The 27,268-nt window shown below is 40.1% G+C and overlaps 1 protein-coding gene and 1 pseudogene across 2 annotated transcripts in view; both read left to right on the forward strand.

Annotated features, from left to right (window-relative positions):
- The first annotated feature begins 1,088 nt into the window (after nucleotides 1-1,088).
- Nucleotides 1,089-9,697, forward strand: LOC124107051 (cell division cycle protein 123 homolog; annotated as a pseudogene).
- An 8,344-nt stretch (nucleotides 9,698-18,041) lies between these two features.
- Nucleotides 18,042-27,268, forward strand: part of Efr3a (EFR3 homolog A) — an 87,161-nt gene continuing 77,934 nt past the window's right edge. Inside the window, exon 1 of one of the 2 annotated variants that reach the window (XM_046464734.2) lies at nucleotides 18,042-18,190. In XM_046464734.2, the coding sequence (XP_046320690.1) occupies nucleotides 18,181-18,190 (10 nt within the window). In that variant the 5' untranslated portion in view covers nucleotides 18,042-18,180. The remainder of the gene's footprint in view (nucleotides 18,191-27,268) is intronic. The other variant, XM_046464732.2, reaches the window with a different exon arrangement.

The raw sequence follows: 27,268 nt of genomic DNA on the forward strand, positions 1-27,268 counted from the left end.
AAGTCACGGGCTTTGAATTCTGCTGCTTCATTTACATTGACAACTTCAGTCACAGGATGTGGCTGGAAGGGTGATGTACCCAAGAACTTTTAGGTGTGCATGCTCAGAACAACCTCTTTTATCTATGCCCCAAGTCCACCCCTCATTGATTCTTCCTTTGTGCACTGCAAAGACCCATCCCAAATTTCTCCCTAACTTTATTTGAAGGTGGATCTTGTTAGATTACAGTTGTTCCATTCTAAATTATTATTTGCTTTATTTTTAAAGGGATTTTCTCACTTTAATATTAATGTGAGAAGAAGGCTTTATCCAGGGTAATCACAGTGACACATCCCCATGACCTGACTCTGCCTGGCTCTTGGCTCTCATCTCCTGCTTTTGACTTTATTCTAATTCCTTGGGCCTTGGCTGCTATTCAAATGCATAAGACAGTTCCCCTGAGGGGCCTAAGAACTTCTGATTCTCTGTATATGCAACACTCTTCCTTCTCCAAATGAGAGTTCACTCCTCATTGCATTCAGTTTTCAGCCCAAATGTCACCTTCCCAGAAAGTCTTTCCTTCAACAGCCTATTTGGAGAGACACCTAAAGATTTATATCAGTACTTCCTGAATTTCTATTCTGGCCCAGGCTGAAGCCAAGAAAGGACTGATCCACAGAAACATAAGGCATGACCCCAGTCCTATACAGAGCATCTTATAGGCACATGTAGACATAGTATCAGAATTCACCAGTGAATTCACCAGAATTCATCCATAATTATTGATGATACATGTAATATCGTAATAATTTCAGTAAATCCTAGTAACAGCAACCATTTGTTGAACACTTCATGTCAGACTGGCTTAGCGGCACAGTTGTGAGGGCCAGCAGACTCCTTAGAGTAGAAAAATGCAGCAAAAATGTGAAAGTAACAACCAACTCCCAGATTCCCCAAAGATATCATATGACAATCATCCATCATGCCCTCCACTGGCAACGTATAAAAGGGAGGAACAATGAGATGATGATGAGCCCTGAGAGGCCGGCCTTCCAGGCTGTCTCATATCTGAAGTGTAGGTCAGGAGCAGAGATGTGCTAGGAGCAAGCATGGAACCCAGGTTACCGGTTGTTATAGCTCCTGTGTCCCTGAACCCCATGTTCGCACCCTGGCACCTGGCCCTCTGGCAGAACCAGGTAAAGCAAGTGTTAATGTTGATTTTTTGTGTTATCTTTACAGGACCACAGGGTTATGAGAGTTTGGTCAAACATTATTCCCGGTGTGTCTGTGAGGGTGTTTGTGGATAAGATTAACATGCGAGTCTGTAGACCGACTGTACTATGTCTTCCCCAGTGTGAGGACCTGAGTAGAACTGAAAGTCTGAGCAAGAGAACAGTCTTCCTGTCTGTTGAGCTGGGATACTGATATCCTCCTGCCCTTGGGCTGGAACTCAACACCATCCATTGGCTCTTCTGAGACTCCAGCTCACTGACTTGCTTTGCGAATTGTGAGAGCCAATTCTTTAAAATAAATAGTGAATAAATCTTATTGGTTCTGTTGTCTGGGGGAACCCTGAATAATCTAGCAGTCATGGAATTTCGTCTGACTTCTGTGACCTATTCCCCCAGAGGACTAAGAGTGACTGGTGACAGTGACGGTGTGAGGTGGTGTGGGGAGCAGTAAGGACTACCAGGGGAGACCACAACCTCCCTGAGGGCAATGCTGAAACACAACCAGCTTCTTCATGAGATGACCCCACGACTTGCTAGGTGCAGACACTGTTCCAGTGTGGAATGCTCATGACAACCCTGAGGCAAAGTCTTCCCCCAAGCTTTACTGTGGAGGAAATGTCAGGCACTTGTTGAAGGTCTCACAGGTATATACCGGGACAAACTAACACTGAGTGTGACAAGTCAAAGTGCCTAATGACTTTCCTTAGTCTAGCAAAGACATACTCCACTGGGGAAACTCAAACTCACCAACATTTTTAGTCAGTAATTCAAAAGGAAATGAAGTGGCAATGTTTAAAAATTGTGAAATTTCACAGGAAATTTGTATTTCCAGCTTCTTGTGGAAAATAAGAAAATCTGGTATCTCTGCTTCCACAGTTCCATATGGCCACAGTCGGCAGGACATGAGTAAGAGCTGCCATTTGGGGCACATTTTCGGCCTTCAGTTTGCGATAGGTCCCAATGACCCACTTCTCTTGGACAGCTCCTGCAGGCCCTGCAGGATTCTGAATCGACTTCTCTAGGACTAGTCTGCTGACTATAGCTCAAATTCCTTAAGTCAGCTCTGACTCTTTTTGCTACCTCCCCCTCTTCATTTCAGCAATACTGAATAATCTGCAATTCCCCCGTGATCTCTGTGCTTCTGTTTCCCCTCCTGTTCTCTTTGCCTGGAGGATGAAGAATAAATTAACTCTTGCTGAGGTAGATTTAATTATGTTTTCAAGGGTGGAAAGATTTGACTAGACAAAGCCATAGGATAAATGACACATCATCCTCTGGATAGTTTTAGCCTCTTTAGGCAAGAGGTTAAAAAAAAAAAGGCTTAGTAATATTGATAAAAGGGAACAAGTGTGCTGTGTACCTGTTGTTTCCTTCTAAATAAAGGGACCTACATTACAGAAACACAGCTGGCCTCTCACCACCTTTGCTCACTCTTCCCAAGGGAATAGTACAATTCAGGAGTTTAGAAGAAGGAACTAAAAATGCACATCTTAGCCTTTTTTCTTCACCAATTTATCTATAGAAAGCATATTTGTCTTTTTCTCTGTCATGTGCTGAAATGAATCTGCCCCAGTAAAAGTGAGTTGTAGGTTCCTAACCCCAACTATGTCCTGGTGGGTAAGCCTGTGTGGTACATTATTTGCAAAAAATAGCCACGATTATTCCTCATCCTTATCCGTCTCTGTAAGTAATCCATATGGCTTCTGGGAGCAAAGAGCTGGAGACAAGGGGGAGACTAGGTTTGGGGGGCAGTGTGGATTGTAAGACATCACCTTTCAGTTTCAATCCTGGATCAGTCTGTTGCTTTGCTTTCCTAACTAGCTTGTTCTATAGAGGATAATCATCAATATTTATCTATTTAACACTTGACTTTTCTGGAGATAAGGCAGAATCCACCCCCAACTCTGCTTTCTGAAACGCCAGAACTTTGCTTTTCTATCTTCCCCCTTAGCAAGAGTGCCCTCTCTACTCCAAAATCTGAAACAGAAGTTTTCCCTGACCACAGAGGTTTTCTAGCAGGTCCATGGAATTTCCAAATGCCTTATTCATCATCACAGTATTGCACTCAACATTGCTTCTGCATGAGAACCTCATTTTATAGTAAAAGGGGAAAAAGTAATATATTTAAGGAATCTTTTCGTATACCTGTTGCTCAAGGACTCGTGGCCTTCTGGAACAATGGGAGGCTTTTTACAAAATCTCTGTTATAATGTCAGTTGCTTTCTTATGCAAGGCCAAGTTATAGATATTCATATAAAATGTAGTAGATTCTCTGAGCCAGATAATAATAATAAGACATAGTCTGTTTCATCTATACCCAGAATACATTGCATTCTATTTTCACAACTTTGGACTTTAATGGTTTAGAAAATTTATTGTCCAAGAGAAGAACATTTCTCCTAGGATACACGACACTATTTTCTTTGACGAGAAGCAATGCTACCATCTGCTTACTCTGGCTCCTCTGTTAGAGGAACTAGGGGAAAAGAATTTTAAGGAATTGTTTGAGTGATTCATTCTGACAAATTAAGAAGCCTAGATTGCTTACCTCATAGTAGGGACAAGGGAGGGTGTCTCTAAAGTCTAGCAGATCTGCTGTGGTGCTTCTTAAGTGTAGCCCAATATGGCAGTAAATGTTAGTGGAAGGTGACAGCAACCCATGTAGGCAAGTAGGACTTCTCAGGGATGAAAAATTGGCTCTCTCAACCCATTAGAGGACCTCCAACAGCTGGAAGCTGATGAGGTCAAAGGCAACAGGAAAGGAGAATTAGAGAACTCCTCAATCCCCACTGTGGTCTTATAAACAGCTACAGTAACTAGTACTCAGCACCTACTGGCACTCTTTCCTCATTATCTTGCATGTATCCAAATACATTGGCTAATTTTATTTTTGTTCTCTGTCCTCCCCTGTGCTTTATAAGACATATGAGTGATAACTTCCCTAATTATTTCCATAGCATACAGAATTATTGGGATGGGATTGTGACAACTAGAATCAGGATGGCACTCTAATCCTGGAGATGGATTTAGCAATGGATGACTTTGTGTTGGCTTCTTTATGGGCAGAGATAAGAATATTTTCAATTTCGTAAGTGATACTTACATAATATTAGTGAGGTTTCTATTAATTGGTTGATCTTGTGTATAACAGTAAAAATGCAAGGAAAACAAAGTTAACCTTTGATGTTGAGACGCCACATAGTGGGCAATTGTCATGATTTCTGGTTGTCTAGGATCCAAACCCTCCTATGTGTGGAGAATTGCTGTAGTGTGAATGTTGAGTGTCTCCCAGAGATCCATGTATTCAAGGCTCAGTTCCCAGAGTGCTCTAGGAGCTGGTGAATCCTGTAGGAGGTGGGGCCTGGTGGGAGGTCCTGAGGTCATGGGGCATGTCCTTGGAGGGGACTGTGGGACCCAGACCTCTCCCTCTTCCTCTCTTTGATTTGATGAGGTAAGTGGCTACTCTGCCACATGCTTCCCACCATTGCTGTCCAACACCCAACCAGGTGTCCAGAGCAATGGGTCCAAAAATCTTGGACTGTAACTTCCAAAACTGTGAGCTAAATAAGCATTTTAACTTTATAAGCTAGTTATCTCAAGCTTGCCCATCAAACATACCCATACCAAACTTTGAATTGTAAAGCTGTGGTGAAAAAGAAAAAGGAGCAGGAACCTCTCCGCATGTCTGCTTGGGACAGTTGACAGCAGATGTAGCAGAAGTCATCCTGAGCTGCCAGAGGCAATCACAGCAGTGTGCAGAGCCAGAGAGAAGAGCTCAGGACAAAACTGTTACCAGTGTTGCAGGCAGCACCAGCCAGTTTCATGTGACTTGGCTGTATAGACATTGAGCTAAAAACCTCAGACTTTCCTACTTATTCTGTGATTTACTCAGTTGTCTTTTACTAAATTCCTTTTTGGCTAACACAAAACCCACCTCTAACAACACCCCTTCTCAGTCAGACTTGGTTTCTGTTGATTGACATTTAGCACCCATATTGATATATAGCATGCATTCTGAAAACACTGACCATGTGTCAGGTACTGAACTAGGTGCTGTTGGATGCCACAGGTCCCATAATAAGCAAATGCAGATTTGGTTACTGCCTACATGCAACTTACAGCCAGGAAAGGAAAGATCAATTTAATACTAATGAAAATACATTTGTTGTCTTTTTCACATTTAGGATTCTCTGAAGTCTGTGGCAATTACATCTCCTGATACTAAAGTCTGAGTATTTAGACTGGAAGGAAAAAGGAGAAAATCTTACTTCTGAGTAGGAGTGAGGAGATTAGACATAACCGGTCTTTTCTTCTGTATACTTTCCTTCATTTTCCAGATTCTCTGTAATTGGCACACATGTCCTTTAAAAACATAATTTTTCCACTAGACAGATTGTACTTCATTTTCCAGCTGGAAATATTGGAACCTCCAAAGATTCTTAGTTAATGCAAACAAAAGCTGCTTTCCACAAGCCCACATCATTATAACAGCAGTTAGAAACTGTAGATGATTTATGTGAGACTCTACTAAATTTATTAGCATAATATATCTTAACATGATTTAGAAGATATGTTTTTTTCTTGTTAGCACAGTTATAAAACTAGTAAATACTGGTTACAGTATTTAAGAACAATTTTATTTAATATTAGAATAAATAACTATGAGGAAAACCATTCTTGAAAAACTTGCAATTAAATCATTTTAAAACTGACTTCTCAAATGTCTAAACTCTGGCGCCTGCCTAGTTATGTAAAATCCTATGGCTTAACCTCTCCATGGTGCATGAACACTCATATCAACAGAAACCAGTGACATTTTCTCCCTTCTCTTTCCCCATAGCTCATTTTTCATGCTGGGCTTGTTTATCTGAGTCATCTAATGGTCCCTTATGTTCATGCCTCTGCATTCCACCAAGCTTGCTTTGATGGTGCCATTTTAAAGTGCACAAACTTCACTGAGATTTTCCACAATTAGTTCAAGACTCAATTTAATAGCAAAATGGGAATTCATTTGCCATTTATCATGAACCCTTGGGGGTTTTCTGGACCAACTTAATGGCTTCTTTAGTTGGATTCCTTATGGTTTACTGCCAGTCTCCTAGACCTTCGGCCTTCTTTCCTCACTATCTCATTTTGCCTTCATTTATTTGTAAACTATTCAGTTAAAAAATGCACTTTCTATTGTTATTAGTGATCATTTAACCTCCAAACTCAAGAACCTATCTCTTTCCCAATTGGAGACTTCTGTAAATTATTTAGATTTCCATAATTTTTCAAACAAGTCTGTTCATTTCTACTGCTACAGCTAACATCTGACTTTCTCATTTTCCCCAGTTCAAATACTGGATAGAGAATGGACCTCTCTAGAACATAGTGTAAGAGTCAATTTGAATTATCAACTTGATTGGATTAAGATGTGGCCATGATTAAGAGGTTTATGGGTGTGTCAATGAGGGTGTGCCTAGGAATGATTGACATGTGGGATAGCCAACTGAAATGGAGACTTTCCCTGAGCATGGGCAGTAAGGCCAATATGATGATGGCTTCCATGGAATAAAAGTTGGAAGAATAAGGAAGCAGCAGCAGATGTAAGCTCCATTCTTCTTGAACTTGTTCTTGATTGCTACTGGGATAGTCTGAGGATGTTGGACTCTCGCTTCTTCACTCTTCCAAAGCAGAATCTGACAGTGATTCTCCAGAAACCTTAGGTCTCCCACTAGGCCAGCAGCACTGATCCCTCTTGTTCTGGGGCTTCAGCCTCTTGGACTGCGCAGCTACTGGTTCTTCCAGCTCTCCAGCCTGCAGACAGCTATTGTGTGTGGACTATCCAGCTTCTGGATTCATGAGCCAACCTAATAAGTCTCCTTTTTATAATTATACATCTTATTGATTCTATTCCTGTAGCAAACCCTGATTAATACACATGGTCCCAATCTCACTCTCTAGATGGAAGTAGATTTTTATTGGGCAGGTGCCCATCTCAAGGAGACCCAGAGTTATCTCATGTGTTTGTTTTCTAAATAATTCTTAACATGTTCTTTCTCTGTATGACAAAATATTTTTGTAATGATTATAATCAAATATAAAATCAATTTTCTTTTAAAGCAATCAAGTAATTTTTACCTAAAATATTATTCAAAATCAGTAAAATAGTTCCTTTATGAACAAAAATTTGTACTTAAATTATGCCTCCCAGTTCACAATTATCTGTTTTAAATTTTAAACACAAATAAAAGCTTCAAGTTGACACAAAACATGGAAGTACTTCAAGTTCTGTTTCTTAGTCATAGTGCTATCACTGTTTATTTCAAATCTACTTTTTAATTGCAGGCATATGTTATATCATAGGGTTTCATGAGAGAAGTTGAATCAGAATCAAACTTGAACAAGCTCAGAACCACTTCAAACCCACTGTCAGAATGAATATGTATCTGTGTCAAGGCCCAATGTTATAATTAGGAGTTCTCCAAAGTAACTTCCATATCGATTATTATGTTTATTAAGGGATAAGTAATAAAAATGTACTAATTACATATCAAGTCTTAGAACTCAACAGCAACCACAGAAACTGATTAGGACTAAACTAATTAGACTGTTTCAGAGAGTAATTTTATTACTGATATTGCTTACAATAGCCAGCACATGGTGATAATAAAAAGCAGATAGCTTTTAATTGGTCTTATTATTGTTGTTAAGTTCTTTACAAAGCTTGCATCCTTTAATATCCTACATCTGTGATGAACCATTCATACCACCCCATCTTTGGTAAGTCAATGAATGGAAAGGCCTCTCTGACCTCTAATAAATACATCTCAATGCTTAATTTCTTTAGCAGAGAATTCCATTAATATATTTTTAAAAACTTAACACAATTTAAATTTTTTTTTTCATGTACTTATTTACTGTCTGTGTTGCCACATTGCAATCACTGAGTTAGCAATGGTTCTGTCCCAGCACCTAGAGGAGTGCCTGGTATATGGAAAGAACTCAACACATTTTTTTTTTTGAGAGAGAGAGAGAGAATTTTTTAATATCTATTTTTCAGTTTTCGGTGGACACAACATCTTTATTTTTTTATTTTTATGTGGTGCTGAGGATCAAACTCAGTGCCCCACACATGCCAGGTGAGTGCATTACCGCTTGAGCCATATCCCCAGCACAACACATTTTTTTTTAATGAATGAATGAAAATCTTGTTCAGTTCGCAGTGGTCATAGAGATAAGGTTGTATGATACTAGCTGGCAATTTTTACAAAAACAAAGCTGTGACTGTGCTTGCTATACCTTGGAAAGCCCTGGCCAATTTACTCACCCCAATTAAAAACATAGGAAGCCATAGTATGTGAGTTAGATGTACATGTGATGAGAACTACAACCATTAGAAAGGGCAAGGATTGGCACTGGTCATATCAGTACATTCTTTCTTATAAGAATATAGATTAAGAATCAAATCAAGACGATTAGTGAATCTAGGATAGGGACAGAAGAATTAAATGTGTGCTTCAGCTGTCTAACAGAAGATTTATTTGGAATGATTCTCTGAAGGGGGAGAAGAGGGAACAGGATTTGTAGGAGAGACGCCATCTTGCTAAAGGAAATGCAAGGAAAACCCTCTGTGTTTGGCAGTGAGGGCATACCAAGAAGACAAATCCCGACCCTCCTCCACTTGCTGTGCTCTTACTCCTTTCTTTAGACTGGAAGAGTCCTTTAACTTGTGGGCTGTAGACCAGGGTTCTGGAAGCAAAAGGAAAGACAGAGCAGCCATGGCTGGAGAATGGAGGAGAATGTGCTGCCCTGTCCATTCTCTGAGCGGTTCCTTCCTTTCTGAAGCTTTACCATGAAGAGGGAAGATCCAACAACATATTGTCCACCAGTCAGTGAGAGAAATATGGTGACAGAGTGACAAGAGCACACCTGCGCTTATAGCATCAGAATTTCCTGCCTTCCCCCCAAAGTCTAAGAAACTATCCTTTCCCTGGGAAGGTGAGGTAGTGTATTTCCTCAGCTGAAATGGAGTGCCCCAAGGGATGTGCACTGGGTGGATGGCAATGACAGTTCTCTGAAGTGTAAAATCCTCAGCAACATGAGTACTTCTCATGAGATATGATTTTAACATTCATAGCTTCACTCAACCATTCATTGTTTGTGCCGATTCGTATGGAATATTAGCTTATTCTTCAAAAGTGGTGTGAATTAATTCCTGGAACTGAGTTCCAGCGTCTTGTCAAGGAAAACAAGTTTAGTGGAATTTCTCAAAAGGATTGCACATGGTAGTATGATCAGGTTTCTAAATAAAAGGAAGAAATTTGCAGAGGTATACAAAGAGCGCACAGTATAAACTTCTAGATGAAGACTCTATTTGATACCTGGAAGAGCAGTACTGGGAGGTGTTACTAATTGATTTTGATTCATTTGGTGAAGTGACAGATTCATTACTGTTTTCTTGGGAAGAATTGATACCTAGAAAAAAAAAACTTAAAATGTGATTGTAACAAAGGAGATGCTCTCAAGCAGAATTCTCCAGCCCTCAATTACACAGCGACATTGTGGTACATCTCAGCCCCTATCAGGATTATCCATTGCTCAGGGACCTCTTTGCTGGCAGAAGATTCTCACAAACTAATACTTTTTTCTTATTCTGAAAATAATCGGCCTTAGGATGATTAATTAGAGGGCTAGAGTTCAAGAGTCAAGGAGGACACCATCCCTGCTCCAGGAAGCTGGGCTCAGGCCACAGCTTCCTGTATGTCCCTCACTGGATGGAGTGGAAGTGGGCAGTCTAGAAATTAGCAGCTTCTTATACCCAGTATATTCAGCTAGGAAGAAATGAATAATGTCACTACTTGTAAAAATAATAAATAGATCTTGAGCATAGGAGACTGTCTTATTAGGGTTTTAACTCTACTTTGCATCTGCTTAAGTTCACAACATTATGGTTTTGTTTGTTTTATCTTATTTTTTGCTTAATTGAATTTCCTATCACTGAAAGCAAAATCACTCCGCCTGACATCAGTTAGAAGTATTTCCAGCCTGAACTTGGACAAGGAGTGATAGTTTTTGCTCCATTATTCAGTCATACCAACTTCCCTAGCTTTGAAAACAATTTATTATTATAGTCAGTAAATTTATGATTAGAGGAGATTTGCATTTTAGAATTGAGCAAATGTAGTGTTTTGACTTTATAGCTTCACTTGTTGAGTTGTGTCTTTTTCTCTTCCATTAGATGCCTTCAAAGTGAGAGAGATTTGCTCTCTCTGATGTCTCCAGAACCACAGTACATGTTTATGAATGTAGCAAAGCAGTTTGGTCATGCGATTTGCCAAAAACATTTGAAATTCCTTTCTCTTGGTTATGCCTAATTCTTGTGCTTTAAAAACAAATATTGTAGTTGAAACTCTAGTACACAAATATAGATCATTTAAAGTGCTAACTACAATATTGACCCTGATTCTCTAATAAAAACTGTGTCACACAACAACAGAATTCTTCAAGTTGATTTCAGCCATTTGCTTGTGAGGTTTCTTTACCCATATTTCTAAGAAGGCTTACCACCCCTGTCTACCAATTTGATGGCTGTAAGTAGGATTTGGTTGCAACTGGGTTTCTGCTTTAAGGGCATAAAGTGCTCTGCTTTTATTTCTAACACTCCATGCCCCTCATTCAAGATTCAAGGTAATATGATGAGCAATGACAATATCTAGCCATAAGTCTCTTATCTTATTCAAGGTAAACTTAATAGACAGCCCTTTCCTCACCCATTACTAGTTACATTAAAGACTGAGATGGCACAAGTTGACAAATTTGAAAATAATGACTAGATGTTTCTTACAAGGAAATAAGCTCTGCTCATGGGATACAACATTTTAAAACTTATTTTTCTAAGATAGATGAACATCAATATCAGCAGAACTTATTTGAAAACTATAGTCAACAGTCACAATGTCTTATTTCTATCTTTTTTCCAAGTGAGAGAAAAACAATTACATCGTGGTTGTAATTCAGCTTCCAGCCTGTACAAGAAGAATCAATATAAAACTTACAGGCATTCTTTAAGGATTTGGAAATCCATGGAAAACCTGTTTCCTCCTGTGGAGGATTTGACAGTTCTTTCTGTAAGACAAATTGGAAGAGAAACAATAATTGCCTCTTTAGCTGCACAGTCTGTATGTGCATCTCTTGTTGGGCCTGTAATTTGCTCTTCAGTTGACTATGCAGACTGTAGTTAAGTGCTTAGGTTTGGGGGCAGACAAGCCTGAATTCAAATTCCAAAACCATTCCTTACCTGTGTGGCTTCTGAAGACTTATTTAATCTTCTCAAGCTTCAGTGTCCTCATGCTAAAGCAACAAGGATCCTTGTATATTCATAGCACTTGTAAGGAAGGATTATGTTAGAAAAGATATTAAGCATGTTGCTTGGCACTTACCAATCAAACCTTCCTTATTTCTATACACTTATGATCAGTTAGCTGTTGTTATAATCATATATAGTAATTGTGACAAGGGGGTACATAGCTGACCCTCTCAAACTCAGTGGCTTAAAATAACCACTGTTTGTTCAACTCAAGCCTCCATGTGTTAAAATTTGGGCTGGTCTCAGCTGGCAGTTCTTAGTTGGCTTTGGTTGGCTCTCTTGAATCTCTGCTTATGGGTTGGTCAGCAGCACCTGGTCATGGCCACCTCTTCCGGGATGGTTGGGATGACTTCAACTGGGAAAGCCTTATACTTATTTCCTATAAACTGTAAATTTATTTCCTAAGTCTCAACTTATCTCATGTTAGTTGAAACTTTAGTACACAAATTCTCCCATTGACCAAAGCAAGTTGTAAGGCCAACCCACATTCAGGGGTAGAGAAAGATTGACCTCTTTTGGGACCTACCTATGTCTCTCCAAGCTTCAGTTTCCTCATTTAAAAAAAATATGTATATGTGTGTGTGTATGTATGTATATATATATATATATATATATATATATATATATATATATATATATAAAATAAACCGCATGCTGGGCACAGTGGCACACACTTGGGAGTCGAGGCCAGCCCCCCTGCCCCGCAAAAAAAAGAAGCCTCAGCACAACTAAAGAAAGAAAAAATGAAGCCATTTTTCTAAAGGACCACAAAGAGCTTCTACTCCCTTCTTTTACCTATCTATGCATCTAAGTACCTACTGTGTTCCCTGACAAGGGATACAGCAATAAATACGATTTGACACTAAGTGCTATAAAAATCTTATTAAGTACCTCACTGCCTAGATTGCCACTGCCATATTAAAAAGAGAGTTTTCTCTCCTCTTTTAGCAACTCCACTATACCCCAAATCAAATGCTAAACCTAACTGCTAACGTTTTAGTAAATAACAGTGAGAGATAGTGGTTTCCTCTAATTGTTTAAAATGATAGTTTTCTAGGGAAGGGTTTCCAGCTGTTTTGTCTGATTTAATTAAGACCTCTTAACCTTATTATCTCAGGATTTTGCTCCCTAGCCATTTGCAATTCTCTTTTTAAAGCACAGATGACTAAGACATTTGGCTAGGGCATGATCCTGTGTGTGAGCCTTGCACAGGGTCCTAGTTGGCACAGAAAAGGTTGGGCAATGGTTAGAAGCTTATCCTTTCTGTTTATTTTCATGAGTGTTTTCAGCTACTTTTGCTAGCACATGAGTGAACACATTACTTTGGAATTCAGAGTTCAATGGTCTCCAAATGTAGGGGTGGCCTTCTGCAGTACAGGAGGCTCCGAATTAGACTTGCACCATGCTCAAATCTTCCCGAAGACAACAGAGCACAATCTTGGCTATGCTATAGAGACAGGAATGTCTGGGGAGCTTGTCAACTAGGCCAAGGCCATGCTGCAGACCAACCACTGAATGAGAATCTTGGGAGTGGGATCCAGATATTTTGTTGAGTAAACTCATAGAACATCACAACACAAGGGGGGATTTCTTCATTTTGAAATTGAGAAAAATTAAGTGCAGGAAGGTCAAAGCTTGTCAAAAGACCAGGAAGGGGGAAGGCAGGATTCATCCCCAGGTTTTCTAAATCCAAAGCCTGTGCTTTTAGTGCCTCACAAACACTGAAAAGTCCTGAGTCACTATTGAGTAATGGGAGAAATAACATGGAATGATTTTTTTTTAAAGAGACATATTATTGATGTAAATATTTAGTGAGGAAAAGAACTCTACAACAACATCAAATTACATCATTATGACCTTTTGGTAATAAGTTCTTGGGAGAAGTAAATAGCCTTATACTTATTTCCTATAAACTGCAAATTTGCTAGCAATTACCTTGGAAGCACTAAAAAGCATGCTAATTAAAAGTGAATCATCTCAGTGCAGGGTTTAGAATTTGGAACAAATACTGGTCTAAACTGGGAGCAGGGCTATTTTGGGCAATTTGGGCTAAAAGCTAGTGCTCTAATAGAATATTGACAATGACCTTTCTAATATTATTTTTGACCTTCTAATTATTTTCCGAGAATAAATAAGACACAGGGGACAAAGAACTTCTATTTTTAATGGCCTATAGTCTGAAAATGTACCAATAAACATAAAAAAGGAAAGTGTTCTCCTATTTAAGTGCTAGTGAATGTTTTTCTTGATTTGAAGCTGACATTAGTTTTTGAAGAGTATAAATACAATAAAAATACATTATTATTAATGATTAGTGTATAGGTCATTATGTAACTAACGTTCTAGGCCTGACCAGCCTAGAGGTATAAATGAGGGCATGCTAATACCAAAATTCTGTTGCTTTTCCCAATGTGTGCTTGCAAAGTGTCAACAGCCCTCCTGAGAATCTGCCCCAGTTACACCTGGGGGTCCCTGCACTGAACCATGAGAAATCTTATTCTTTTGGGGGGAGGGATATTAGGGATTGAACTCAGGGCACTTGACCACTGAGCCACAATCCCAGCCCTATTTTGTATTTTATTTAGAAACAGGGTCACACTGAGTTGCTTAGTGCCTCACTTTTGCTGAGGCTATATTTATTTGTGATCCTCCTGCCTCAGCCTCCAGAGCTGCTGGGATTACAGGTGTGTACCATTGTACATGGCAATTCTTTTCTTTTTTATTTCTCTGTTCTCATTCTCTGTCCCTTCTCTCATTCTGTATCATTGTAAAAATTCATATTGGTTTGTGTATTTTTAACTTATACAAGCAGTATTATGCTATAAATATCAATGACCTTTAATTATGTCACCCAACTCTATATTTTTAGGATCAAGAGTTTGGCTGATATGTATCCATAGCATGTGTGAATCCACCACATTTTACAAGTGATGAACACCTGAGTTCCTCTAAGTCCCCCCTGCCATGGATAGTGTTACAGGGAACCTCCTTACCTGTACCATTAATGGATACTTATGAGAATTTTCCCAGGGTATATACTTAGGAGGATGATTGCCGGGTCTTAGGTCATTCTTCATTCATGAAATACTCACTAGACTTTGGAAGGATGAACACAAGTTTCCTCCAGTAAGGGGGTGTAGGAAAGGCCACTCCTGCTGGGGAAACAGCAAGGGAGAAAGAAGAAAAGAATACCACAGCATGATGGGGTCTTGCGGTGGAAGTCATCAGGGCCAGAGGAAAGAGGAATATGGGGTTGGCAAGGGAGAACTGGAGAGGTCTCAAGACCATAGGTATATAGGAAAGCCTCCTATATACCTATGACTAGCTAGGGATTTGGATGTTAGGCAGGTAAGAAGCATCTCTAGATCTGTATGTTAGAAAGGAAACTACCTACCCTGCACCCTGAAAAAGGTGACCTCAAACACTGAAGTGGCTCAAACACCATGGCAGTGCATCCCTTCGTGAAGAGGGATCTATATAGCAGCCACCTCAATGTACACAACACCCACTGTGCCCAAATGCTAGGCAGTGTGGGGACTGATGGAGATGCCTATATCCCCATTTCTACCAGTCCAAACTAGGCTTCATGAAAGCAGCTCTGGCAAGAGGGGATAGATGGGAAATGGTGTTTGCAAGAGGGGAAAAAGGAAGTGGTCCAGGGGAGGCTAAATCTCTGCTTTTAGATCAAGTACCAAAAGTGGTAGCGACAAAATCATAATTCTCATCATGGGGGGTTGGAGAGTGCACAGGGAGAAGTGGGATCCGGAGGGTTTGATAGAGACAGGGGCTCTAGATAGTAACAGTGGTACCCAAATCCTATGTACACTAACTAGGAAAACAATATATATAACCCTAACATTATGACAGTATTATGTCTGACTTTCAGCTGTCCTTCCTCAGAATCTTTGGTTGCTGATTTTATTTCTGGCAGCAATATAAAACCAAAAGACCAAGGGGATAAAGACACACACACATACACACACACACACACACATTATGGGTCGAATGATCTCAGAGTTTGGGGATCTGCATCTTTTTTAAGTAATTCAAGTAGAAATGTCTGCTTTGGGGAATTATACCTCCCCTTGGTTTTCAGGAAACGGTGCCCTCTGGATCTCCTCTTTCCTGACCTCTGCTGGCTCCACATCCTTCCTCAGAGAGCTCTCACTGATACCCAGCTTCAGCTTCTGTCCCTGAACAAAGATTCCCAAGTCTCCCACTGGAGATCCTGCAGCTCATCTTCAGCCTGGTGTGCCCAGCTGCCTTCAGATCTATTCACTCAGATGACACCCTTGAAAGTCACCTCAAGCTCAGTATATCAGGGATACACACATCCTTTCCTCACATCCTTCCCCAAACAGCATTCCTTCCCAACCTGTTTTCTGCTCTCCCAGCACACAGCTTCCTTGTTCCAACCTTGGAGTTACATAACCAACAGATGCCTCTCTATTGCTCTCAAGCCAGCAGCCAACAAATCCTAGGGTTTCTGTTTCTGCAGTAAGATTCAGCTCTTTCCTTTCCCAGAACCACCACCAAGAAAGCCGAATGCTCTCTTCTGTACCCACATGGAAACCTCCTAATTGTCTGCTTACCTTTATGGTCTCTTCACTGTGTTGTTTAGAGCCCTATTTTTAATAATTAAAGGCTATTGTCCTTGTTCAGAATGGAATGGTTTGTTAAAGGATGACAAATATAAAGGTGTTTATTAACTACTTCTATTTTACCTGTTTTACTTTCATATTCTTGAATAAACAGTTATCCCTCAGTATCTACAGGGGATTAATTCCAAGATCCCCATTGGAAACCAAAATCCTTGGATGTTCAAGTTCCTAAAATAATAACATATTTGCATATAACCTACACACTCTGTTTTATGCTTGAAACCACCTCTAGATTACTTATAATACCAATACAATGTAAATACTATGCAAATAAGTAGTTCTTGTGTTGTTTAGGGAATAATGACAAGAAAGTCTATACATTTTTAATTCAGATTAAAGCTTATTTTAAAAAAATATTCATATCTGAAGTTGGTTGAGTCCAACTAAGGATACAGAGGGGTTGTCTATATGTATTTTATTTTTATAGTTATGAATTAAAACACTCCAGCTCCCTACTGTCTGCCAGACAAATATATGTATTCATATCTACATCTCTATATATGAATTCACATTTATATATTTATGAAGAGGTTTTGCCATTTTCTAAAACATATATGTACCAAGTGGAAGAATACAAGCACTTATGGCAGTTTAATTAGGACTCAAAGGGAAAAGTTCTACAGTAGAGGCAAATCAAGATACTGTGAAAGTCTTGGGGAGAAAGCTGTGAGTAGGAACGATATTATAGGTGATAAATGTATGCAATAGTGAAAGCCTCAGAGTTTGTCCTTTACTGTTAGCAAGGGACAGTCTTTTTTTTTTTATGTCAATTGTACATACTCTCCTCTCACCGTTTCTATGACTCACTCTAATGTGCCTTCCATCTTCTTCAGTCTCTTAAAGGGCTCCCCAGGTCTTTGTTAATTCAAATTCTGCTTTCTCCCAAGTTCACCTGAAGACTAATCCTCCCCCACCCCCACCCCCCATGCCCTTCCTGGCTCTTATCATCATCTTCTTTATCTTCTCTGCACAATCTCTGTTTCCCTGTCTCTCTCTCTCTCTTTTTTAACCAGAGCGTTTGCACTATTCTCTAAGACACAGGTTCTCCGATTTAAGTATGTGTTTAAAATCACCTCCCATGTAATTCAGTGGGGTTAGCTAAGAACCTAGGACTCTACTTTTTAACAGGCCTTCCGGGTATTGAGAACATCGTTAGATCTCTGCGGCTGGTTTCTGCTTCCCCATACAGGCTGTTCACAGCCCAGGGTGCTTCTCAAAGTGTATGCCTTCTGCCGGATGCTCTGTCTCCTGTGGGTGCTCAGCTCAGTGACTATTATGGCCATCAACTGTTAAAGATACCCAGCGTCAAGAACAGTAACTCAGCCAGGTGTACAGAACCGCCCTGTCCGGAGGAGACTAACTCACTCTGAAAGTCACCAGAAGAGCAAGAGGAAATGACATTTTCTGTCCTCTGGGGGGGAAAAAATAGCTATCATTCTAAGTGACCTTAGTGCGCCTCAAATAAATCATGCTTTTAGCGGCTGCGGGATGCTTTTCAAGTTAAGGAGCTTACAGGATAAAAAGCCTACAGGTACGCAATGCGCCCAAAGCCACTATCATCCTGTCACTCACAATCCTAAAGCTATACACCCTGCACGGGTTGAATAAAAACGAATGCCAGGTAAATCACCAGCATCTGAAAATAAAAGCGACCTCGAAGCTGCTCGAGAAGCGGTGCTTCCCCTGGCCCTGCTGGTGAGGGCTGCCAGTCCGAGCGGAATCCGCCGGCGGGGGCGGGGCGGGGCCGGGACGCCGGGGACGCGCTGACGTCACGGGCGTGGGTACGCCCAGCGCGTCGTCCGGCGCGGAGCGGGGCTGCCGCTGGCAGCTGTCTCCCCCCGCTTTAGCCCCTCGCTGGTCCGGGCCTCGGCGGACGCCAGCCGTCATGGTGCCGTTGGCGCGGCCGGCGCGGCCCCGCTGAGCCTCGGTGCGGCGGCGAGCGCGGTTCGGGGTCGCCATGCCTACCCGTGAGTGGGCGCAGGCCGGGTGGTCGGAGGGCGTTGGGGGCGGCCCCGGGGGCGCTCGCTGGGCGGTGGGCGCGGCGCGGCGGACCGAGCCGGCCGTGCGGGACCGTGCCAGGAAGTGCCGCGGGCTGCCGAGTTACTTTCGTTTCGACGCAGCTTCTCCGGGGCTGTCGTGAGCCCGCTGACAGACGGGGAAACTGAGGCCCGAGCGTTGAGGAACACGCCGGGACGCGCGTCCCGTCGGTGACGGAGCTGGTGGTCCCCGAGACCTGTATTGGGGTCCAGAGTCCGGGCGCTTTCCCAGCCCACCGCTCACCTTGGCGGGACGTAGGGGAAACTGCCCGTAACTGCGGCCCCAAGGTCCAGGCCTGAGGCCGGGCGTCCCCGGGTGGGAGGCGGCGCCCAGAGCCCTTCGCCGCGGCCCGCAAGTCCTCGCGGTCTGCACCGCATCCGGGGTGGTTGAAGGACTGCCGCTGGAAGTCGTTAGCACAGGCGCCTTGAAGTGCAGCCCCTGGACTCAGATTCACCTGGCAGCCCATTAAAACTGCTGGCCTTGGACACCCCTAGGTACACTAGCTAGCTCGCAGCGTGGGCCCCAAGTCGGCCTGTCCAGAGAGCCTCCCACCGAGGTGTTTCTGAGGGACCCCGAGGTTCAAAAATCACAGAGTAGTGGAGGCTTTTTGGACAGCTGCTGTACCACCTAATAGAATGACCCAGAAAATAGCAATGTGACTTTAACCCAGTGGCCCATATGAATTTGTATGAACTGGGATAGCTACTGACGTGGGAGTGGAGTAAGCACTATCCTAATTGATTTGAGATTCAAGTTAAGGCTCTTTTGAGTGATTCATATATACTGTGGAATCTTTAAACACTTGTGAATATGTGTCTTAGAATTCAAAACTAACTCCTACTAGTTGTCCATATTTTTATGGATGTATGGAACACTGAATTTCTAGGTTCAAATACATGGTTTGTCTAGTGGTGAGTAAAGAGACATTATTTCCTGGCATTAGAGAAGTTTACCTAATAACTGGCAAAGTTTACCTAATAACTTCACATCTTTAATCTTGATGTGGAGATTACTTTCAACTTTCCAAGTATTGAGTGGATTTTGTTTTCTTTACATAATGTGGGTCCTTAACTCATGTTTTGAACTTTGTATCCAGTAAATATGTTTACTAGATACAATCATTGGTGGCTTTGTTTTTTGTTTTAAATCTAGAATGGAGAGGTATCACCATTGTCTTCATTATCATTTTTTAATTTATTATTTCCAAAATTATGTTTATATTATTCAGTGAATGAGATTAGCAAGAGGGCATAAATGACTATTTCAAAAGTTGAGACTTCAAATGGAATTCATGTAAAATGCCAGTCAACATCCTACAAAATAAACACATTTTTATTTATGTTCTAGAGATAATATAACTTCATAGATAGGATACAGAAAACTTGTTCCTCTAAAATATTTAAGTCACTCTGCAGAATTAATTTAGGATGAGCTGTAGTGTAGTTGGCGTAGTTTAAGATTTCACATTTCACTCCCTGACTGGAAAGCAAGTGAAATATTTATCTATCATTGTTAATATTTGTCCTGGCTCATTTTCTGTGACTGAATAGAAGTGTGCTCATATGAAGAGAGTAGGATTTGTCTTCCTTTGCTGATCAGAACCATCAAAATTGCTGGGTAGTGCAGTGGACTGTACTATTCTTAGAAATTCTGCATAGAATAAACTTCTAACATAGTAAGTATATAAGCAGAGAAATAAAAATTATCACTTTCTTTAGGAATGCTTTTAAGAAGAAAATTTGGTTCAATTAGCCTAAGTATTTTTTAAATGTTAATTAAATGATGAGGATACTTATTTATTTAGGAGTTTTAGTTATTTACTTATTAGTTATTTAGTTATTTATTTAGTTTTATTTATTCTTTAGGAGTTTTAGCTAAATAAAGGTAATGTTTTCTGTAAAATTGGTGATTGTCTCTTGGATGTTTCAGTTGTAAAAGCAACTCTTGCTCTAAATCATAATTATTCCATTGCTATTTTGTTGTTTATTTGGGATATTAATAGTCACTGAAATTGATGTTGATGAGTAGAATCTGGTTGAACATGGTATAGCCCTAATAGCTAAGCAATTGTATAAGGTGTGGATGTTAATAGTAGCTTCATAGGAATTATTTTGGAGATATGCAATCTCTTTGAGAAAGCAGATAGCTGGAAGGATGTGTGACAGGAAGCTTCTGAGCACAGAAACAGTTCTGTGGTCCTACTGTCTATTTCCAGTCTGTAGTTTGAATCAGTCATTAGGCATAGATTTCAAGACTGTGTTACTGAATGATCTTGTCAAACCTAACAAGCGTTTAATTTTATACATGATTTCTCTAAAAGCCTTTATTTGATTCTCCATGCAAAGGAAATTAAGAAGCTTTCAATTTCAGAGGTTTTTCACACTTTGGATTAGTACTTGACTTGGAAGGAAAGTTAGTTTCTTAGCTTAATCTTTTTTACACATTCCCTCTCCACCCCCAATCAGGAGACTAAGAATCTGAGTTTTGGTGATTTTTCCCTGAGGTCACAGGTGGAGTACAATGTGGACTTGAACATAGATCTGGCTCCTATAATCAGTAATTGCAGTGAGCATAGATATAATGATAATGGATGCAACAAAGTTGATAATAATCTTTCCCCCTTTGAGTTACATTAAAACAAACATAAGTTAGGCCAAATTTTAAATCAAAATTTCTGTGCGTTTACAAGAACGTTTAACATTTGCTTTGGCTTCTGTCTTGTCACAGGAATCTATAGGAAGAAGGCGGTGGGTCCCACTGGTATGCTAAGTAGATGCTTGATGATATGGCATAGACTCAAACTTTAGTGAAGTACTTGTAAGGAAGGGGTTCTTTCACGTGCCTGAAAACAAGTCCATTAAAATATGCTTTTATTAAATATGGAAAGTTGTATATTGACTGGAAGATTCTAAACCACTCAGACACTGTTTGCTCTTAACTGTGCTTTCAGTAATTGTATGGTTAATGTATTTGGGTATTGGCATTGACATCTGGGCAGATTTGCTGAGACTGTGGGAATGTGGTTATGTTTCCACATTTGTTTGTTTTCCCCATGGTTGAAGCTAATTATTTTAAACTATTTTTTCAGTTCATTCATGAAAGAAGTCCAAAATGACTTGTGAAGTGAAAGATGGGTGTTAGTTGAAATGTTCCCTTTACAAACGTGTAACATGTAAGCTTGACCTACACATTCATATTACTGGCTTTGGAGCCTTTTGTGTTCCTTCACATTCATTCATATTCTCATTCTTTCTTACTCCTCTCCTTCCTTTCCTCTTTTCCCATCTCTCCCCCATGACTTCCATCTTCCTCCACCTAGCACCTTTGTGTTGCCAGAGTTAGAGCAGAAGATTTTTCTTTCCCACAGTGACCTTGGACTTGACATTGCTTTGGTTCCTGCCAGGGTCTTACCTTTTTGAATGTTATGCAGAAAAGCAATTAATTTCACTGAAAATGTGTTCAAGCTGTCACAATCACAGTTACAATAACTATTTTATAGGCATACTAGCAGTTTCCAATTTATTGCTTGCTATAGTTTGCTATTAATATTAGGAATTTTTGAATACTGATTGTAGCTAGGCTTAGTATACTTTGCACTTTACATGAATTATCTTATTTAACTCTCCTACTTTGGGAAAGGTCCTTTTCAACCTGTTGTAGAGGTGAATTGATTGAGGTTCAGGAAAGTTAAGAACATGCCTAATGATAGTAAATGATAGAGCTTGGAACTAACTGTCTAGCTTCAAAATTGCACTTATTTTTTCATACTACACTTCTCTGAGCCAAGGCAAGAGTTGAATCAGAGCCTGTGAGTTTTTTTTTTTTTTTTAACTGCTACTGTTGCTTAGTATTGGGCCCAGTTACATAGTGGGTATTTGCTAAATGTTCAGTGAATAAATTGTTGAATCTTGAGTCAGAAAAGCTAATCTTTGGATAACCTGAAGTAATTTTTTTTTTGGTGGAACAGTTTTATGAAAGTTTTATAATTTATGATTAGGTTTTTACCAGAAATGCCTGTAACATGTTTGAGGTCTGAGATGAAAATACAAACAAAGGCCTGAAATAAATGGGGGGTTTTCAATCTTTTCACTAAAGATATCTTGGACCAGATGATTTTTATTGGAGTTGGGAGTTGGCAGCAAGGGGCGGTCCTTTGTATGCAGGATGTTTAGTAGCAGCCTCGGCTTCCACCTACTAGAAGCCAGTAGTTACTCTCCATAATTGCCCCCAAAGTTGTGAGAACTGAAAGCATTTATAAACATTGCTAGATGTTCCCTGGAGGACAAAATTGTACCGGGTTGAGAACTCCTGATCTAAATGTTTAATACTGGTTAAGCTGTGCTGCATTGTGATCTATCTGTTGATGCAGCGAATTATGGTAGTGCTAGCCTATCTTTGCTGATGTGTCACCAGTGATGCAATTTTTCCTAGGAGCTGTCAATTGACTTGGTGTCGTGGCATTTCTGTATCCTCCTCCCTTCTACTAGTGATGGTCTAATTTTGGGGGCCAACAGAGGTGAGGCAAAGAACCTCACCCCCCCCACCGGCACCAAGGCCAAATTTGGGGGCCAACAGAGGTGAGGCAAAGAACCTCACCCCCCCACTGGTGCATAGGCCTATCCACAAGTATGGCTATATGCTGGACCGGTAGTCAGTGACGGGTATGATCCATTGCAGTGGTATCAACCTAAGACAGGAGGCTGATGCCTAGAGGTCAGTTTTCCGATGACGGGTAAGAACCATATGTTGAATTGGACAAACCTAACAGACAAGGTCCCGAGCCACTTTGCTTGTTGCTTAAGTAAACAGAAGGGGGGAGATGCTAAGAGTCAGCCAAGTATATGATGCGTGGCATTTTTGGTTGAAAGGTGACACCAGCTAGCCATTGAGATGATATGATTATGTTAAGATTTGCATTCATATGGATATTGGACTCCTGCTGTTCACCTTGGCCTGCTACGGGACTCCTGGAGAGTTCCCATTGGTTGGGGAAGTACAGTAGGAGGGAGTTCGGGGGAGGAGCTTGCTCTGGGGGTGCCGGGAGAATGCCGCTGTGTGTGGATCAGTGATCTTCCCAGGGGGCATACAGAACATTGGTGGCAGTTTCAAAAAATAAAGTTTGTTCCTGCTTGAGTGGCTCGTGATTTTGTGCCCAGCCAGACTGCGGCAGTTACTCTCCATAATTGCCCCCAAAGTTGTGAGAACTGAAAGCATTTATAAACATTGCTAGATGTTCCCTGGAGGACAAAATTGTACCTGGTTGAGAACTCCTGATCTAAATGTTTAATACTGGTTAAGCTGTGCCGTAGCCTGTGGCAGCTTCCTCAGCCAATTCCCCAGAGATTGCCTTCTTAACTCAGGGCAAAGTCTTTTAGGGCTGATCTGCTCAGCAGCCATCTGTTGGGGCAGGTAGGGTCTTGCCTGACCCTGGGCAGGGACTGCCTGTATCAGGTTCCTTAGGGAGCCAACATGGGCAGGTTGCCCTTCCCCTTACCTTGTTTTTCCATGTCATAATTTCTAGGAAGTTCTGTGTACCTCCCCAAACTGTACTGTGTGAGTAGTAGGACAGATGGCAGAAGGAAGTTTTCTGGGGAATTCAGTCTGCCTAGACTTCTACTTGGGTAATTTGTAATGGGCAACTTTAAACAAAAGCAGCTGCAGCCATCTTTTTCTAGTTTTCTAGGGCAGTGATTTCCAGTATCATTGCTCTGACCTGGCTCCACCTACACACTCTTAAACAAAGAAAATCCTTTGTGTTGGGGAGGTAGAGGTTTTTTTTTTTTTGAGGGTCAAGTGAAGATACTAGTTCTGAGTAGAGATGGTACCCTGTACATGGTTCAGTTCTGGTGTGGAATGATCCATTTGTCATGTACAGTGTTCCTGTGGTAGTGAGATGGATTATTTCACTTAGCATGATATCTGTAGATCCACTCACTTATGGATTACAGTAGACAAATCCTGTGATTCTATGTAGGTCATCGTGTGTTTGTGTGTGTGTGTGTGTGTTTGCTGTTTATTTATTGCTCTTTACCTTTAGATGTTAGATGGCATGACTCATTACTTAGGTATTTTCATCATACCTCTGGAATCATACAGTGTTTCTATCATTTCCATTACAGGCTCCATTTTTATATGTCAGGAACTCTCTCCTGGAGGAGGCCTGTGTAGGAAGTGAGCATTCCTTTGTCCTCTAGTGGTAGTAGAAAGGTTTTTATTGAGATTAAAGGAAAGGGGCCTTGGACATTCTGAGAAATGGAAGGGTACAGAAAATGCCCATATGGTCCCCAAGTGATCCAGGGAGGAAAGAGTGGATCAGAAGATATGCCAAGAGCTATTCATCTGGGAAAAGGGTCTTAAATATTTTTGTTAAATGACCCTGTTAAGAATCTGTTGAGAGCCATGATTATTCTTCCCCAGGGGGGAAAAAAAACAAAACAAAACAGATTTTCTCACAAAGTATGCATATAATTTGAAGCCATTTAAAGACACATGAGGTGGCTTTCTTAGAAAAACAAAGCAGATCACCTGAGTGGAGTTAAGATTATCATTATTTGCTAAATATATCATGCCATATTAAATACTTCTTTCTTCTGCTTTTGTTGTATTTTTCTATATGCTCTTTTCCTTATTTTTTTCTTAAAATTTTCTGTTACCCTGTTGACATCTTTTTATTATATAGATGAATATTTGGTAGACTTTTTTTTTTTAATTTAGAGACAGGATCTCACTGAGTTGCTTAGCACCTCACTTTTGCCGAGGCTAGCTTTGAACTTGTGGTCCTTCTGCCTCAGTTTCCCAAGCAACTGCAGTCTTGTGCCACCATGCCTGGCTTGGTAGACTTTTCTAAAATTGATACTATGAAGAGAGGTGGTTTTAAGAATTGCAGGATCACCAGAGAAAGGGACATACAGTAGAAGAGGCAAAAGTGTAAACTGATTTAGCTGATCTGGAAGCAGTTTGAAAATATATTATTAAGTGCTTTAATAAGTTTTGTATCAACTAACTCAGTAATTTCACTTTTAAAAACATAGTACACCAAGATTTCTGCATCAAGATGTCTGTCGTAGTAATATTTATAAAATAGTGAAAACATGGAAACATCCATAATGCAGAAGTGGCATAAATGGATTATAAAACATCCTTACAACAAAATATCATGCAATTATTAAAAATGATACTTATGGAGGTGCTGTGATTCTAATTTTTAGTTTCTTTTATAATTTGTGTTTTTCATATTTTCTACCATTAGCATTTGTATTATCATTAAAAAAATGCTTGAGATATTTTACAACTTTTTAACACGTTTTCAGAAATTTGAAGTGAAAAATTAAAATATTGCATTAAACTCATTCTTCTGTTAGCTTGTAGAAAAGAACTTTGAATATCTATCACATAACGTGTTTACACTGGCTTGGGAAAACAGTGTATTGCCGTCTGATTGTTGTCATATGCTTGGGAAATGGAAAATTTTTGAGAATGATGTGAGCAATGGTTGATGGACTATGTTCTCAATTTGGGAGGAAAATAATGGGAATTTTTTTTATCATTTGTATATTTTTTTAAAGGAAGAAGAAATAATTTCTGCCTGATTAAGTGGTGACTTCAATCATGAAAACCTTAAAGGCTGAGATGAATCATTATATGGGGGTACAATTTATTATGAGTTTGTAGGGTTTGTGTTCCTTTTTTGAAATGATTATGCATTTTATAGAGGAATACAGTTCTTGGGAAGTGTGATCACAAAGTGAATGCTGATAATTCCTCCTATGATTAATATGTCAAACTTGTCAAAATTCTATCATCATGTGTGGAAAGTTCCTTCAGTTCTTGAAATGAGCCAACTCTCAAGTATGTTCTGAAGCAAATAGGAGCTAATACTCTTTTCATGTAGAATATCATATTTTTTCCTTTTTCATAATAAATTCTTGCTCTCTAACTTTAGGTATTATTGGATGACAATAATTCAAGTTTTTATTGAAGAAGCAATCACTACTCAGGTTTTCTTTTTTCATTGTGCCTCTGAATCATATTAGCCTGTTCTAAAAAAGGCATTAAACCTTTGCTCTTCAAGAGGGGTTCTGTCTAGCTGCCATTATTTTTGCTTTTATTCTTGGTTTTGTGAGTTATTCAGCTCTTCCCTTTTCTTTTTATACCTGAACTCCAGGATTTATCTGCTGCAGTAGTTTTCTGGATAATGCTAAGTAGTCTTCACACCCCTGCTATTTAATTGGTTTTTAAACAACTGTCTGGCCATGTTCCTGGAATTGTAGTTGCAGTTAAATTTAAATGCATCTTAACTCGTGCTGAGCAGAAAAATGAATTGTAAGGTGTCCAAGGTTAAGGTTATTGATTCCTGGGATCTCACAAACTTTGCAAAAGGTACTGTGTCAGCTTAAAGGACTTGTCTGGAAGTTGAGAGGAGTAGCCCATTTATGACATCTGACTTAAATTGATTTATTTTAAGAACTTAGTTAAAAGTATTTTTACTAGCTGTTTGACTCACTAAATGGAAAAACATAATATCTTCTAAGAATGTTTAGATGCAATAGGATTTATGAAATCATGCTTTAGAGGTACAAATGTTTTATGGACATGTTGTTAAAATCATATATTGGCAGAGAAAGATAGTTGCTTCTGGCTTCATCCCATTATCTGCTTCAGTTGGTTCTAGAAGGGCGTTTGAGAGGGGAGGATACAAATGTAGGCAAACACATAGCAGCTAAGATTCTGAGTCTGGATATCTATGGCTTCTCTTATTCTCTTGGCTAGATTGGACTATGTGAGTATCAGAGGTTCAATTTTTTCATTTTTCAGCCAGGTTAGAAATATATTTAAGTGACTTGTTCACTCTGCCACTTTTTCTTTGATTCCATCCTGGTCTTTGCATTGTCTTCCATGCAAAAGTATTGTTGAGAGGCTGTCCCAGGTTTGTCTTACTGCAGCTGGCTTCATGAAATGGACTGGTTAAAGTCCAAGACAGTGGTGACAGAAAGACAGGTTTCTGAACC

This window comes from Marmota monax, unplaced genomic scaffold, assembly GCF_021218885.2.
Source record: "Marmota monax isolate L192 unplaced genomic scaffold, Marmota_monax_Labrador192_F-V1.1 WCK01_AAM20220418_F8-fsc00003, whole genome shotgun sequence".
NCBI classification, from domain to species: Eukaryota; Metazoa; Chordata; class Mammalia; order Rodentia; family Sciuridae; genus Marmota; species Marmota monax.